The sequence below is a fragment of the Oreochromis niloticus genome, linkage group LG14 (assembly GCF_001858045.2).
Source record: "Oreochromis niloticus isolate F11D_XX linkage group LG14, O_niloticus_UMD_NMBU, whole genome shotgun sequence".
Taxonomy (NCBI): Eukaryota; Metazoa; Chordata; class Actinopteri; order Cichliformes; family Cichlidae; genus Oreochromis; species Oreochromis niloticus.
The window spans coordinates 19,188,176-19,205,943 of NC_031979.2; the positions used below are offsets into that span (position 1 = coordinate 19,188,176).

General features: G+C 39.1%; 1 protein-coding gene across 2 annotated transcripts in view; it reads right to left on the reverse strand.

Moving 5' to 3' along the window:
- pde3a (phosphodiesterase 3A, cGMP-inhibited) overlaps positions 1 to 17,768 on the reverse strand; it is a 60,110-nt gene that overhangs the window by 11,660 nt on the left and 30,682 nt on the right. For both annotated transcript variants that reach the window (XM_005474687.4, XM_013269367.3), the window contains exons 2-12: positions 11,611 to 11,856; positions 7,916 to 8,061; positions 7,727 to 7,842; positions 7,362 to 7,605; positions 7,045 to 7,121; positions 6,187 to 6,383; positions 3,999 to 4,136; positions 3,639 to 3,750; positions 2,546 to 2,653; positions 1,735 to 1,934; positions 556 to 759 (exon numbers count right to left, since the gene is read on the reverse strand). In XM_005474687.4, the coding sequence (XP_005474744.1) occupies positions 556 to 759; positions 1,735 to 1,934; positions 2,546 to 2,653; positions 3,639 to 3,750; positions 3,999 to 4,136; positions 6,187 to 6,383; positions 7,045 to 7,121; positions 7,362 to 7,605; positions 7,727 to 7,842; positions 7,916 to 8,061; positions 11,611 to 11,856 (1,788 nt within the window). The remainder of the gene's footprint in view (positions 1 to 555; positions 760 to 1,734; positions 1,935 to 2,545; positions 2,654 to 3,638; positions 3,751 to 3,998; positions 4,137 to 6,186; positions 6,384 to 7,044; positions 7,122 to 7,361; positions 7,606 to 7,726; positions 7,843 to 7,915; positions 8,062 to 11,610; positions 11,857 to 17,768) is intronic.

Sequence of the window (17,768 nt, forward strand, 5' to 3'; positions counted from 1 at the left end):
GAGTTTATAGATTAGTTGTAGAAAGGTTTATAGACCTTGCATTTAAGACAATGTGAAAGAAAAGACATTCTCTGTTACTTCACAACAAAAAAAAAAATGGAAAGAGCCTGTAGTAAATGTTTATTATCTCTTCCAAGGAGGTTATGATTTTGGTAGCGTTTGCATGTGTGTGTCATTCTTTCTGTCTGTATACATGATAGCTCAAAATTTTTGAATGATTTCTAATAAAACTTTGTAGGCATGTAGATTATTGTGATGTTAACAATCCATTAGAATTTGGATCCATAAAGGTCTTCAAGGTAAAATCTAATAAGTTGTTGGTAGAAAACTGACAAAACGTGTATTGTCAATATATAGAAAGTACCATATAAGGATTTACAATGTGTCACGTTTGACCTCTGAGCTCTTCTTCAAGGTCAGATAAGGTCAAAGTTTCATAAAATGTCTCTTATCGTTAAAACTGTGCTTTAAATTCTGCCGTCTTGTTTGTATTGGCAACATTTAGAAAATTGAATGGTCAGGTTTTATACTGTTTATGTCGCTCATTTGATTTACCTTGGCATTAAACTCTGCAAGGAAGTCAAAGTGCTTTTTGAGGTCAGTGGCCAGGATAGCTTCAATGACTAGGAAGCGGAAGCGCTTGAACTCGACGTGTTCAAGGTTAGCCAGGAAGTTATACTCAGATCGAGACATAAAGAGGTTCCAAGCTGCAGCTGCATGATGGTTTTCCAAGACTGATCTGTCGTTGTAGAGAAGAGCCTAAAATGGAGAAGGAGAAACTTAAATTAATATTTCATATCTGTCAATGAATGAATCTTCCCGGTTTAGTAATGAGTCACTTACTAAACCATGTTTAATATTACATGTTAGTTTTTAAGGTATGATTTGGTACACCAAAGTCTAAAAATAAAAATAACTCATACATGAATCAAAACTTTGACAAGAATCTGTTTTTTTGTTGGTGCTAATTCTGATTCTTTTTACCATAATGTTGCCTAAAACCTGCAGTATCTGCATTACCTCAGTCTCAACTGTAAACTGCTTAGACTAACTACTTAATCTGCTTTTGGCTGTATGTTGATGTTTGTATTTGGTTTATTTAAAGCTCTTTCACAACAGTACTCATGTCTGAGCATTATGAACGTTTATATTCACACCATTTACGCTCTTGTAACAACATTTGTAACAACATTTGATAACAGGATAAGCGGCTTCATTCATATTAATTATAGCACAACAAGCAGATTTTAGCTCAAAGCGCAGTTAATGTGACAGCTTACATTACTCCTTATCTCATCATAATTACATCTGAACTGTTATAAAGGTTTACGCTGCTCATAATAAACAAATACTGGTAATATGCTGCCTACCATCTCTCTGGAGCAGTTCATAAACATAAACTTAATGAAAAGACGTCTTACTGGCATTCAGTTTTGTGAGCTTATCTACCTTAAAACATTAATTACTATCACATAACTAATAATTCAGTTAGTTAGTGTTCTAAGATCAGTATAGTTGCTGAAGGCACTTGGTTAATGAATATCCACACAACAACTTGATGTGGACAACGCTCGGGGCGACCTTATTGATGACCTTTGGCTACTCCATTCCCAGTTTTAGCTTCCCAGTAAATGAACTTTCCCATCCGTCAGTCTTATCCATCACTATCGAGCCATCACTGCGGCTCCTCCCTCAAGCCTTCCAGGTCACGAACATTTTCCTGTATTTATTTACCTGTGGTGCACTGGTAGCTACTAGAAAGGCATTGGTTCTTCCAGGGTGGTCATAGTCATGCATGGCAGCGGCTACATAAAGGGCCATGAGCTCCAGGGCAGGGATAAGACCAGCCAGGCAGCCATAGCCTTCCTGCAGCACAGGGTTCATTTTGGACACCAGGAATCCTGTGGCACCAGGTGTAATGCCGTTCTGTGAGTCTACATCCAAAGAGACAACACAGGCAAACTATCAGTGACTCTGACCTCTGATCGCTCCTCTGAAATGTTGCCTGCAAGTCTAATAAATTTCTGCCGGACATGCCAGCATTATCACTAACTTTTAGTATCTTGCCATTGACCTGAAACAGGAGAGAAGAAATTAAAAAACTCTTCAGTCATTAAAAATAAATATGGGAGTATCTGAGTAATTTTGCTATCACACTGCACTTGTGATGCCGTCAAAAACGTGTAAATGAGCATGAATAAAAATTGAGGACAACATCTAGTTAAGTTGTGAGCATTACCTCTGGTTCAGGACCCATGAGAACGACTAAATGTATGTCCTTAATATTCAGCTTGGTCCCTCGTGACAGAAGTTATTAATGCATAAATAACAAAATTGTCAGCTTAATTTTCAATCTATGCACTTTAATCCTCTGACTGAATATCTGTCCTGTACAGTCTAGGTACGGTTATGAGTGTCTTAAGCTTTAAGATTTACACCAACATGGAAACAGGCTTGCTAGAGTCTGGCAGACTGGAATTAAAATTATGAATTTTTTTTGCATGAAATATCAGGAAGATTAATGTATGCGTAGGAGACAGCGCACCAGTGTGTACTCCGTTCTCAGTCAGCAGGGTGGGCAGTCCTGGCACAGGCTGAGTGGTGAGGTACCAGACAGCATGCAGCACGTCTGTGGCATGGATCCGGTTGTGATCTGAGGAGAGTAAAATGAAGTGCTGATTCACAACAGTGTGGGTGGTAAGAGTGCAGTGGAAAAGTCCCAGCTTGACTAGTTTTAAATATTCTGAATCACTGTAGTCACCTCATTGGGCCTCAATGCAAGCAGTGTCCTTTTAAAATATATTGGCAATATAATACATAAAGTTGGTATATATATATATGTACTGTATATGGATTACTATTGCATCAGTGCATGGCTGATGAAGCAACTCCTCTCGTTTTTACGGAAAAATAATGTTACAATCAATGGAAGACATGGAAATGTAACATAAAAATCCATATAAAAAAAACATTCATTAATTGATTGATTTGATTAATTAAGTTTTTTTGGAAGGTCTATTAGTAAAAATACAACTTTCAAGATTTTGGGTCAAAGTCCTTCGCATAATGAACGAAGTGCTATGAGTAAATCTGCCAATTCAAACAATGGCTTAAAATCTGGGTCACAAATAGACAACTAGACTGATATAGTTTGATTAATGTCACATGTGTTTGAGATGGATATTGATGCCCCTAAGTAGGCTTTATCCATAGTATTCCCAAACATGTAAAACTATTCCCTCTAGATGTACTCTGCGGAGGCTTCGAGAGAAAGGCTAAAGTCTTTTTGTATTTGATTAGGAGCTATTTTACAATATATTACAATCAGGTGGCTGGAAGCTGATCCTCCATCATGCAACATTTGGGTCCAAAAGTACAGAGATCTGCTCAAGATGGACTAAATCACCACTGAAATTTGAAAAGCTGTGGATCCTTCAAATAATCTAATCTGTCACACTATAAATTCAAGCTCGTGTCATCACATTTTCAGTATATATTTGCACAGTAAACAGAAGGCAGGAAAAATAGACATGCTATTTAAAGTTTATTTCATGAGCAACACATCCACCTTGTGGCAGCAAAAGGTACTGATGGATCATTTTTTGTTTTTTTCTTAAATATGTGATCCTTCTACTTACAAGGGATGTCCCTGTATCCATTTTCCAAAGCATGGAAGTAGTTCATGAACTCTCGCACAGGAATCCTGAAGGTCTCAAACAGACCTGTGTCCTCAAACAGCCTATAAGAAACCTGGGAGATACCACCACGAGGAAAACACACACTACAGTGAATCACCTGGATATCAAATCATGCATATTAGAAATCATTTCATTTTTCCACCACCTGCATTAACAAGCTAACATCTTTATCCAGTTAAGCTGCTAATTACATAAGCCTACTGTAAATGTAATCACAACAATATGAGTTCCTGTTTATTGAATTAATGATCATTTGTTTTCATTAAAGTTGCAACATTTCCTCACTAACGAAGTATTTACCTGGCTGAGGATGCAGCCCGTCTTGCTGTGAGTCTTCTCCACAAGACTAAAAATGGGAAAGTTCCAGTTGTTAAGCTGACTCATTAGAGGCTCCAGCCCTGGCATTAACAGAGTCTCTGGGGCCAAGTTTGGCTTGTCCTGTCAGGCAAAGGTAAGCGAACAAAGAGAAGTTCAGGGTGGTGCAAAGAAATATTTGGACGTAAGGTAAAATAACCTTTAGGACTTAAAAAATTCAGTCATCACAGTGACACAACAGTAGGAACATTTTGGTTTACTTAATGCACTCTGTAGACATACACTAATCAGGCATAACATTATGACCACTCACAGGTGAAGAGAATAACACTGATTATCTCTTCGTCGTGGCACCTCCTAGTGGGTGGGATATATTAGGGGCCAAGTGAGCCTTTTATATTAGAAGCAGGAAAAAATGGGAAAGCATAAGGATTTGTGCAAGTTGGACAAAGGCGAACTTGTGTTGGCTACAAGACCGGGTCGGGGCATCTCCGAAACTGCAGCTCTTGATGTCATGATCCTTGGTTCGTTGACCCAGACTTTTGTTTTTTTTCTCATTGTTTTTCGTTATCTTTGTATTATAGTTCTCACTGTTCTGTAAGGTTTTTGGTTCGTTCTGGTTAAGATGAGTTTTGGTTTGGATCTTCATAGTCTTCTATTTATTCATTTTTTCCGAGCGCCTCTGAGTTTCTTTATGTCTATTTGTGGTTCATGGTTTCTTGTTTGATTATGTTGGTTTCCCTTTGTTTCCAGTCTGTGTTCCTTATTAGGTCAGGCAATGTTTAGTTATCATGTTTTTTGTTCCCTTTCTTCGTCCCCCAGTCAGTCATGTCTCTGTGTGTTTATTCTCCAATCGCTCTGTCAAGTTCACGTCTTAGTTGTGGTCTGAGTGTTTTTACTTCCTGTTTTATTTAGTTCTTTTCAGTCTCGTGTGTATGATGTTCAGTTTTGCTTCCCCCGTCACATCAGTCAGATAAGTGTGTTTCTTCCTGCTCATGTTTTTCCCAGTTTAGATGGTTTGTTCCTGCCTCATGTTTTGGTTAAGTTTTCGAAGCAATAAACCTGTTTTTGAGTTTTCACGTTGTGCTCTGTGAGGCCCATGTTTGGGTCCTACCTATGACACTTGTGGGGTGCTCCCAGTCTGCAGTGGTCAGTATCTATTAAAAGTGGTCCAAGGAAGGAACAGCTGTGAACAAGCAACGGGGTCGTGGGCAGGCAAGGTTCATTGATGCATGTGGGGAGTGAAAGCTGGCCCGTGTGGTCCGATCCAACAGATGAGCTGCTGTAACTCAAATTGCTGATGTTGATTTCAAAATACACATTTCACTGCAATTTGTTGCGTATGGGCTGCATCGCTGTGTGTCCACTGCTGACTTCTGTCCACTGCTGAAAGTTCCAACAACAGGCATGTAAACATCAAAACTGGACCACAGAGCAATGGAAGAAGGTCTGATGAGTCACGTTTTCTTTGTACATCGATGTCCGGTGCTTACTTTGGAACACTTGGCACCAGGAATCCCTATGGGATGAAGGCGAGTTTGCCACAGCATCAGTCTTTGGGCAATGTTCTGCTGGGAAGCCTTTGGATACTGAAATCCATGTTCCCTACTTAAGCACTGTTGCAGACCATGTACACCATTTCATGGAAACGGTATTCCCTGATGGCTGTGGCCTATTTCAGCAGGATAATGCATCATTCCACAAAACAAAAAAGGTTCATTAATGGTTTGAGGAGCACAACAAGTTTGAAGTGTTGACTTGGCCTCCAAATTCCCCAGATCTCAATCCAGTCGAACATTTGTAGGATGCTGCGAGGCCCCACCTGGCAACTTACAGGACTTAAAGAATCTGTTGCTAACATCTTGTTGCCAGATACCACAGCACACCTTCGGTCAGGGCCTTTTTTGCTAGCAAAAGGTGGAACAACACAATATTATGCAGGTGACCGTAATGTTATGTCTCATTGGCGTGTATTGTTAAAGCAAAACCAGCTTTTGTAAAGTAACTTTCAAAGATATTTGCTGCTTAACAGAGGATAGCTAGCTCATGACATCATAAGATGGTTTCACATAATTCGGAAATGATGTAGTGCTGCTCTTATTGTCGATTCAAATATTCCTTCTTAATGAAATTATTTTGGGGGAAGGACATTACGTGAGGTCTGATTGTCTACCTCTGAAGAGAGCAGGACTGGGTGAAGAACAATGCCGTCATTCGGATACTCCCTGCAACCTTCCCTTGCTTCAGGAGGCTTCTTGCCTCCCTCTGCTTCCTCTTCATTCTGTGCAAAGTCGCTGCTGTCACTGTGGTTGGTCTCATAGGTGCTGTCGTACGTGCTATCATAGTCTGATGACGCTACTGCGCGTTCATCTGGAAATACATGACACGATTAGAAAGGTAGCTTTAATCACATTAGTACTTATGTGGATTGAATACATTAAAAAGGACTAAACACATTAGAAGTGAACACAGACGTGTTTCTTCTGTTTTCTGTTGAGAATATTTTATCACAAAGATGTTTCTGTTTAACTAAAAACTGGAGTTAATGCCATGCAAGGTATACTATAAGACCTTTTTTAAAAACATAATCAAAATCCAAATGTCCAAAAGTTCAGCTTTCCCAGGTGTAGCCAACTTGATTTAGATCCTGCCTGTTTTTAAGGTCGAGACCAATATTTGACGATCTTAAATATGTAAGCTGATATCTTTTTGTTTCAGACACATGAAACATAAACAAATTTATGAGTCCTTACTAAAATTTCAGTCAAAAACAAACCCTTTTATTGCCATAACAAGTGGTGGATTTCTTGTTTATCTTCTGCTCGAATGTGTGATGTTGTAAACTATGCAAATGTATGTAACTGAAGGGTGTTTCTGTTGTTTCTTCTTTACTTTTTCAATTTACATTTATTGGCTGCTATAAATACCGACACCAATAGATTGACAAACAACTTATATCAGCCGAAATATCAGTTGTGCTCTAATTTGTATCTGGAATAAACAGAAAAATATGCATTTTTTACTTGATTACCTGGGTGGGGTATTCTGTCTCCTTTGTCTTCAGACTCTACCCCGTTGTTTAGTCGATTGTTGTACGGCCTGCCACAGCTAAAGGAGAGCAGAGAGACACAAGCTTTCAGAGTATACACACCGGTCCACCCTAATTGTTCTCTCTCATCTGGTAATTTAGATGTTCCTTTCCTCTCAGAGCAAACTAATGAAGTGACTAATTTCCCCCACTCACATGCAGATGACGCATAAATTGTACATTCAAATTTTCTGCAGTCAGAATCGCTCTATATATTGTAAGTAAATAACTGATTTAGTATGTGATAGTGTGTAAATTACCTGCCGCAGAGTGATGGAGGCCGCCAGTGAGTGGTGGTGGAGCTCGGAGCGCTCTGGCTGTGAGTTAAGGTTCTGTGGTGGCTTTTGGGGGCCACAGAGCCAGGTACTCGCTCTGTTAGTGGCCCAGCCGGCTCAGGAAGCTGCACTGAACATATTTTTATTGTAGGGCTGGAGGCAGGAGTGCCCTGGACGGGAGGAGATGAGCAAGGAGAGCCCAGAGGTGATATGTTGGAGGGAGGGAAACCTGAAAAAGATTGCATTGTAAATCAGTACTCGTTTTTTTTGTTGTTGTTGTTGTTGTTTTTTGTTTTTACCAAAAATAACTGAAATGTTTTACTCTCTACGGTAAAATAGATAAAACATACCTGGTCTTCCCAGTGGTTTGCTGTACAGGTGGTTGGATGTGACAGAGGCAGCACAGGAGGCAGACATGGAGCGACTCTTTGAGATGGTCATCATCACTGAGTTGTTCCAAAAATCACTGGTTTATTGGAGGAGAAAAGTCAGATAAAGAAATTACAGTAATGTTAAACCTTCTGAGTAAGACGCGTTACCTTTCTGTAGTGTGTTTGTTGCTGGCTGAGCGGTCTTTGCGTACAGGGCCTGGCTCGATGGTAGGCAGCCCTGTAGCTGACGTGGTTGTGGTCCAAGTTGATGAAATTCTCCTAAGCAATCCTGGGGGAAGACTCCGCCTGAGACGCTGAAATACAGATGAACATGTAGCTGTTACCTAATGGTAAGTAGCTAAGGCATCATTATGAAATTCTACAAAGTAAAGGGATTTTTCAATAAAACGCAGCTTAAAAATGATGAAGAGAATGCTTCTTCGTCACAGTGGTTGAAATCAGTTAAACTTCAGAGATGTCACTGCGTTAGGAAGCATAAACCACAGTGAATCACTTTCACCCACTTTGGTGCAAATGAAAGTGACAACGGTGCACCGGAGAGGCAACCCCAAAAAAGGGAGCGACATTGTAGGTGGAGGCCACAGATACAGATGAGAGCAGGGTCACACTGAGCACACTTGACAGTTGTGAAAGAGAGCAGAAGGGAGACATGCGCCACGTCCCCATGGTGTTAACCAACCCAGTTTTAGACATTTCTCTGTAAATCCATGAGCTGAACTCAGTTAATGAGCTCATATTTTTCTGAAAGGAGCACACAAACACATTTACAGCAGAATATAGAGGGCAGCAGAGGATCACATTTGATGTTCTTCTAAAATAAACTTGCATGCACTCAAGCAGATAACCTCACATACACACATGCTCACTCTGCTCTGTGGCACTTAATCTATTCAAAGATCTCAAGCAGAGTGTGAACGAATGACTGAGGAGGCGAGTAAAAGAGAAAAGGGTGGGCTGAGAGAGAATGGCTGTTGGTGCTTGCCGTAAATTTGATTATTATGGGGTATTCCACTTTAAAGGGCATATCTGAAACATCTTCATGCAACAATAATGTAGCTTGAAAAAGTGACAAAAAAAAGCTTGAAAATTGGTTTCACTGCATAAAAAATAACTTATAAGCCAATCTTATAAAATCATAGCAAACTTTGAAAATGTAACCATAATTAGGAGTAATATAAAGAGAAAATCTGTTTAACAGAAGCTAGTTCAGAAGCTGGAAGTTGCTAAATATTAGAAAAATATCCTGAACAGCAGCAGCTTGATAACATAAACAGCCAAATGATACACTTTCAACAGGAACTACAAGCAAAACCTACAAATTGTACCCATACTTTTAAGAAAAAAAAAAAACAGGGTTTTGCTGTCTGGTTGAGAAGGTCAAAGCTTAGTTGTAGCTCAGTCACCAATATTACTGATTACCTTTATGTAACTGCTATTTCTGTCCTTAGTTCAGAGCCATACAACAGGCCAGTGCAAGTGAGTTGAATCACCTACATTACCCACTGCCACATGCAGTCTCACAAATCCCCAGTGAGCCAAAATGAGGCAGCATCTCATTGAGTTCCACTACATGGCTCAGGCATTTGAGTGCACTCAGGCATTGTTAAAGCTGCTAGTCACTTTCCTGGTAGGCTGTCCTGCATTGCATCACACACTTTATTTAGTTTCCTTGCTCACGTTAAGTGCCTTCATACATTTTGAAGCACTGGCCTTGTAAAACATTAAAAAGCCCCCTGGAAGAATTTGCGTCATTGTTAGCTATCTTAGAGGCCCCCACCAGGCTAGCAGTGAGGGAGGAAATGGAAAAGATCGCTGATATATGCCAAAAGAGACATACCTGGTAAATACCTGTGTTTGTGTGTGTGTGTGTGTGTGTGTGTACAACAATACAACTGAAAAACACAACTTAAATACAATTAAATATTTTTGTGTTTTTATGAGCACATTATTAATACTTTTTACTTTACTCACTCAATAGAATAGAGGGAAGTATAATAAGTATGGTATAATTATAGTAATGCCAGTTTCCATTTTTTGTATGTCCCTCTATTCATTGGTTCTTCATGGGCAATCATCTGCTGATCATCACTGCTTAGGTATAATCAATAGCATCATTAGAACATAGCAATGAAAACCTTTTACTTCTTCATCTTTCTGCATAAACTTTGAGTGAGGTTCTTAACCCTGAAATTAAAAAAAACAAAGAATACATAAAGGATGAATCTGTCTATGAATCAAAGTGCTTTGAACCTACATTATTTCTAACAGACAGCAGATGAGTCCTCTTGTTGTAAAAAGATTTATATGAAAAAAATACTCTCTTTCTAACTTGAGCTATTCCTTATGCCCTTATGCTCATTTTCTGGATAAGTTTATGATATCAGTCACTTGTTTCAGTGTTAATTTTGTGAATTATATTCACAATATAGATAATAAAGACATGGATCCCTTTTTTTTTTTTTTAGATGGGGGGTGGAGGCTGTCTTGTGATTGATATAATGCTGGGCATGTATCTTTCCTTGTTAGATCCTCCTTTACTTCTTTAGCATTTGGTTGTACTAAAACACACACCCTAAGCTGGAGGCTGTTCATTTTTTCTGTCATTACTTTTGTTTTAGTCCTGTTCTAGCCAAAACTACGATCACAACAAAGATAAAAAAGGAAAAAAAAGAGAGAAAACCCCACGCTTTTTCCTATGCAAGCTACTTAGCTAGCATTAGCTAACTGAGGTTTCTCGTGTGAGATTATTCACACACTGAGCTGACTACTGGTTCAGCACTGGTTCCTAGGGAAAAATGTGTGTTTCCCAAAGTTTTCTGGCTGTTGCTTGGTAAAACTGGTTGCAATAAGGTTCTGCACCACAAACTGCTCCCTGATTGGTTTTGTTGCTAGCAGGTTGCCATGGTTGCCTGTCATTATTCATGTTTGTCTACAAAAACCTGCAAATTACTAACCAAGTGGTATGCAAAACTTGAAAATGTGTGACGCAAATTAGAAATGAAGAAGCTTTGCCTTCAAAGTAAACAGTTATAGCTCAGCTCTGCAGCCTGTTTCAAAAAGCACAGCTTTTACTTTGAAGATCAACCTTCTCCATTTCTAGCTTGCACTGCACGTTTCACAGCTTGGAGAGCAGTGTTTGTAGACAAATCTGTAAAAAATATAAATATGTGACTAAAGCAAAACAAGGAAGTTTTTACCAACCTTTGGGGAATACATGTTTTTACCTCTCAAAAGATAGTTGCCAGGGGGTCACTGACCTGTGTGTTGGGTTTAAGCAGTCATTTCCCTTGACTACCATTAACTTCCAGCAACTGCCTGTTGGGAAATACTAATTTTTTCCTCACAAATGTTGCTTGCATGATGGTTGTGGGCCACTCTCCAGGCCGTGTGGGGTAGGAATTTTTTAACTTGATCCTAGATTGTCACTGTTATCGTCACATGACCAAGATAGCAGACAAGTTAAATGGAAAACCTCAATAAGCTCCACCCTTTTATCCAAGCATGGTCACAACCAGTTAAAATAAAAAGCAGAAAAACAAGACGGCAACAGGACAAACACAAGTCTTCAAAACAGTAGTCTAAAAACTACTGGGTGAGCCACTGAGCCTACTTTTGACATTTATGGTTTAGAACTGTGTCTACAATTTGCACTGGCACTGATTTTTCTATTCATGTTTATCTGTTTGGCCTAGCCCACTAAACAGTTAAACAGCTGTATCTACAATAACTGTAAATCTTCCTTTTGGAAGTCCAGACAAAACTTTGTTTTTAGCTGTAAGTAAACTTCCACAAAACAATCAAAACTGAACAAACTCAACTTTTCTAGAAAGACAAACAACAACCTTTGGAATAGCGAGTCTCTCTGTTTTTTCAGGCCCATCTTCAGAGTCAGAGCAGGTGTGGGTGTCTGCAGGGATGCGAGGTCGGTGGAGTGGCTGGAGGTTGATCTGGGTGCTGAGGAGATTGCTGACAGCCTTCAGAGAGCTGCAGGTGTTAGGGGGCAACGATGGGTCTGCCAGCAGGTCTGAGATCAAACCATGAGCTTCACCCATCACTGCGATGTCCACCACCACACTGGTGCCCGACGACTAGAAGACAAAACGAGAGAAAAGGTGAATAATTAATAATCCATTGTTCATTTTTTCTTGTGTAATACAGTGATGTTGTGGATTTAAAAAGTCTTTACACACTGATACATACAAAAGTTTTTTATCTAAAAGAGAATGGAAAAATGTTTGTCTGTATACTGAGGACAGCATAGCAGCGCTGTACCACTGTCTGTGTGTGTGTGTGTGTGTGTGTGTTTTGTGCATAAATAAAGTAAAGCAAATAAATCAGATGAAACAATTGCCTTTAGCCTATGATTGTACTATATGGTTACAGCAGGTTAATAATAAGTAATGAAAGTGGTCAAAATCCTGAAAACTGGCTAACAAGCCCCACTCCTCCTACTCCTCCACCTTTTGTTCTATATTTAGCTATTATTGATTCAACATACTGATTGTTAAACCCCAAAGGCTCATCTGTGTCAGAGGTAGACCACGTGTTGTTTCAGTCATGGATTCCACCATTAATGTCAACATCGGTTAATCAGCTTCTCTTTAGTGTATGCCAGTTTCCTCACACAACCAAACATGTTACCCCACGAACACACACACACAAGGTAGTTTCTACATGTACATATTCTCTGCATGCAAAATGCAGTGTCTGCAATAAAGTCAGCCTTGAGAAAGATAAAGACAGTCTGTGCCTGAGAAAAAAAGAACTGACATTTGAGAGAATTCACCAATCTTCTTGTGCTTAATTAAGTGAAAAGTTAAAATAAATAGCTTTTTTGATTAATGCCATAATTAAAGGATGCAAGGCAACAATTAAAAATCAAAAGATTAAGAAGACTAGTTCCCAAAAAAGATGCTTATTTTTGTCAGTGAATGGCTTAAGGAAAAAGACACTGTTCTGTTGAACAGGCGAAACACAGGACTGCAACATGGACTGTACAGTGTGAAAGACGTAGAAGTGATTGAGTATTGTGTCTCTTCACTGAACCTTACATGATCTGTGTCATAAAATAATGCTTTCAAACCTGTGAGGGATCAGTACCTTTTCTGTTTAGCTACTGGTCTGTTTTTTTTGTTTTGACATGTCTCCTTTCAATAAAAAAACCAAAATATAAAAATCTTAAAGACTGTCAGAATCCTCGGACTGTACTTCGAGGATTCTGACAGTTAGTATAACTTAGTTAAATGAATCAACACTCCTAAGGTAATCATCCTGTTGTAACCAGGCCTCTGTAAGGCAGAATACATCAATATGTGGATCAATTATTAAATCATTTACTAAAAGGCAATTAGAAGAGAGAGACATAGACCTAGTAGTGTTTCATAATTCACAAATAACAGTTTTATATTTTGGTCCAGTTGAGGATGTATATTGCTCTTTCTTTGTCATTTTTTTAATACTTAAGTTATTTTTGCAGATTTTTGTTTGGTTTTTGGTGATATGGCAACAGACGGTCTCTATGTAGGATTTAAAACAGAACAATTTTTCCAGCTTTTAATACTTGAAATTGTCAAGTACTAATATTTAACAAAGTGTTGCATATTTCTGCTTTTGACGCAAAGCACTGTCCCATATTTTGTCCCTGAACCACCAGCCTGTGTGTTGTACTAGTGAGTTTTGATATCCAGAGCACTTTTAGAAATTGATCTAAGACCTGAAAGTTCAGGTCAAGTATGGAAGACTACCTTTTCTCTTATTTCTTACACTTATGCTATATTTTAATACCAAGGACTCAACTTTTGTTGCTGATTAAATTACATGAGTAAGATAATGTTACAGTTATAGAACAAAATATGTTGCTATTCATTTCAGTCCTGGTAGTTTTTGTATTATATAAAAACAAATAATAATGACCTACTATCATACCATCATGTGTGGATGTCTGTAGATGTTAGCCAGTTAAAATGGATTGTAACCCCACTCTACACCTCTACAAGGTTTTATCAGAATTCATTCAAAACTTTTTAAGCTATTGTGTTTGCACAAGTGTATAAAATAGCACCTGGTCATGCAGTCTGGGAATGGGTTATTTCAAAAAACTCACTGAATTTAACTGTGGTCCTTAATAGGATGCCAGTGCTGCAATTTGTTAAGTCATGCCTCCTAGCTATCAACTGTAAGTGGTGTTATTGCAAGAGTTTGGGAACCACAACAATTTAAAAGTAGCAGACCACATAAAGTAACAGAGCAGGGTTAGCAAGTCCTGAGACTCAGAGAGAGTAAAAGTCACTAGTGTTTTGCTAACTCAGTAATAGAGTAGCAGAGTAGTATTAATAGAGTTCCAAACTTTGACATTAACATCAGCACAAAAAGTGTGGGCCAGGAGCCTGGCACAGGTTTCCATGGCCAATAACGTCTGCAGGTGCAATACATATACATTACTGTGCAAAGGTTTTAGGTAGGTGAGGAAATGCTGTAAACAAAGAATGCTTTCAAGTCAATCAACAAAATGCAGTGAACAAACAAAAGATAAATCTAAATCAAATCAATATTTGGTGTGACCACCCTTTGACTTCTAAACAGCATCCATTCTTCTGGGGACACTGGCACACAGTTTTTGAAGGAACTCGGCTGGTAGGTTGTTCCAAACATCTTGGAGAACTAACCACAGATCTTCTGTGGATGTAGGCTTCCTCATATCCTTCTGTCTCTTCATGTAATCCCAGACACACTCGATGATGTTGAGATCAGGGCTGTGTGGGGGCCATGCAATCACTTCCAGTACTTCTTGTTCTTCTTTATGCTGAAGATAGTTCTTAATGACTTTATGTTTGGGGTCGTTGTCCTGCTGCAGAATACATTTGGGGCCAGTAAACAATCATTTATATTTCTGAAAGCATTCTTTGTTTACAGAATTCTTCCCACAGCTGCCTAAAACTTTTGCACAGTAGTGTAGTAATAATAACAATATAGTGTATTTACTAGAATTAGGAGAATACTGAAAATAAAACAACGACTCATGGTTATTTAAAAACTAGATCATTACTAATGTAGACAAATCAAAGCACAATATTTTCCACTATACCCCACCCCCACTCCTTCTGTATCTTTCTTTCCTTACTGTGGCAGCACATGAAGCTAATTTAGCTCACATGGTCACTCCATCCATAAGCCTTCCCATCTGCCTGGCCCCTGAGGCTGCTAGGCTTGACAACTGGCAGCAACCTCTGCTTTTGCCACTTTGCTTGTATTCCTGCCAAACTTTTTCGCTTTGGTCGGACTTTAAAGTGTTATTTTTATATCTCGGGCTCGTGAGTGACCTGCTTGTGGATTTTTATTTATTCAATTCTTTTTTTGGTCCAGAGGAAAAAAAGATCAAGATGAGACAGCAACAGGAGAGGCAGCCCTCCATATTCCAACTACGTGACAGCTGATTCTAAAAATTTGCTTCTTTAAACAAAATCTATTAGCTCTTCAAACACGTCAGGACTCAGAGTTGTGATGAGTAAATGCAACAAGGACATAGGTGATAGTTTACTGGAAGAGCATGTGTCTGTACATGCGTGTGCGCGGTAGTGTACATGTGTTTCCTCAACCTGAACAAAACCCATTAGACCACTCCAGAGCTTTATGACATCCTGCTATTGTGACATTCACCTATTACCTGGCAGTAATGGAGTTGTTGAGCTAATGTCACAGAGGGAGTGACATAGTAGAACCAGCAATTTGTGTGCATCTGTAGACACCCACCCAGACACGGAGACATGATGTGGCTGTTTTATGGCAATGTTATTCCCTGATATTTAACTTCCTAGATTTATTTATTTTCTTGCAATGAATTTAGATTAGAAAATCTAATTTTATGTCTGTGCATTTGCTAGTACATTCAGTACATCATGCAAAAGAATTTGAGCTGACGGATGCTACAGAGATCTGTTTTGAAACATGTTGGTCTAAAGGTGAGGAAGGAGTTTATGGATTTCTCCCAGTATGAAGGGCCACAGGCTACAACTGGGGGAGCAATGGTCAATGAGTAAATCAACAGTGGACACATGAAGATGTGCATAAAGACACACACACAAACACAGAGGTATGCATGTACAAGAACCTGCCTTGGGATCAGACTGAGACAGCATGTAGTGCACATAGAAACATGGGTCATAAAACCTTCTGAAACTGAGTTCACTGTAACAGAATACAAATCGACTGGACTCTGGTGATGTACACAGAGAAATAAAAAGAGATCTGTGTATACCAGGCTCCTATGAAACCACAGAGATCCTCATTTGGTTTACTTGTCAAACTGCATCATCAGTGTTTAAAGGTTAAACCACTCTCCATTGCATTTGAACTGACACACATAGAATGTGGTCAAAAAGGAAAAACACCACAGTGCTCAAAAAAAAACAAAGAAAACATTTTTACCTTTTATTTTTGGTCTGATTTTAAGTCCTGACCACAAAGGGTTCATAGTTTATGTATATACTGTAAATATGCACTCAGGGACCACTTTATGACACTGTTCAACGGCTGGTTCATGCAAATATCTGAGCAGCCAATCACATGGCAGCAATTAAAACTAAAGACCAATTAAGTCAAACCAAACATCAGAAAGGAAAAGAAAAGTGGTTTAAGTGACTTTGATGGCGGCATGATCGTTGGTCTGGGCAGGCTGGTCTGAATCTTTCAGAAACTGTTGATCTGCTGGGATTTTTACTGCTCAACGATCTTTAGTTTAGTTTAGAGTTTACAGAAAATGGTCAGAAAAAGAAATAATATCCAGTGAGAGGCATTTCTCTGGGTGAAAATGCCTTGTTAAGGCAAGAGGTCAGAGGAAAATGACTGATAGGAAGGCAACGGTAACTGAAACAACCGCTCGTTACAACCAAGGTATGCAGAAGAGCATACCCATAACCCTTACCTTGAAGCAGTGTGTGTGTGTGTGTGTGTGTGTGTGTCTCCAAATATGGAGCAAAATCTCTTTCCAGCACCTTGTTGAATCTGTCATAAAGAATTAGGTCAGTTCTCAATGCAAAATGAGTCCAAACTAGTACTACCAAAGTGTACCTAATAATATGTCAAGTGATTTTATAACCATGGGAATATACATTCAAGTCAAATACAAGTTTCAAACTCTTTCCACACAACTGAAGATGATACACAAAGGATTTTTCCCCTGGTTTCCCATATCCACTACTTCCCACTATAACACTTTTCTCTCCTCTCTGCCCCCATCCCCCAGCCCTCTCCTGAGAGACAGTTAGGAAATATGCAGGCAGATCAGGCATAAAGGCAGATGGTGAGAGCAGAGAGAGAGAGAGAGATAAAGCAAAAAAGAGGGATGGAAAGAGAGAGAGAGAACGGGAGAAAGAGAGTGATAGGCACACAGAAAGAGAGGAGCTATAGCCACAGGCAGGCCGCGGCCAATCAAGTGAAAAAGAGAACAGCTCACCCTAGCAGACCAGCTGAGCTCCTCCACAGTCTCATCTACAACAACTGTAAATACAGCACTACAGTGGAGAGCTGACAAATGTTTTTTTTCCTGTATATGAAGTAAATAAAAGAATAAAATATGAAAAAAACCTCTCATTTCTCTCAGATTCATGAACTAATTCAGGAGTAGTGATATTTAACACGGCTTGCCAGCAGCCAAGTTCATATTCTGAATTCTGTAATCGCCAAGAGGACTATTAAAGATTTACAAACAGTTACAAGATTTCATCGCTGGACCAACAGTTAATCATTAAGTAAATCAATTGATTGTTTAATAATGGATGGTATATATTTTGGAAGGGGAGCAGCTGAAGATTGGTAATGCTCCAGAGGCTACATTTCTTTGCAAAATTGTATCTCTGCAATAAATGCTCCTTTAACTCCTGCTCATACTCGGCAGAACTGAAACGCAAACAAAGATCAGCAGATATTGATTAAAGAGTGTTTGGATTAAAGGTGAAAAAACTACACAAACCATTGTGCTGGAGTCGGATAAAACTGCTTCTCA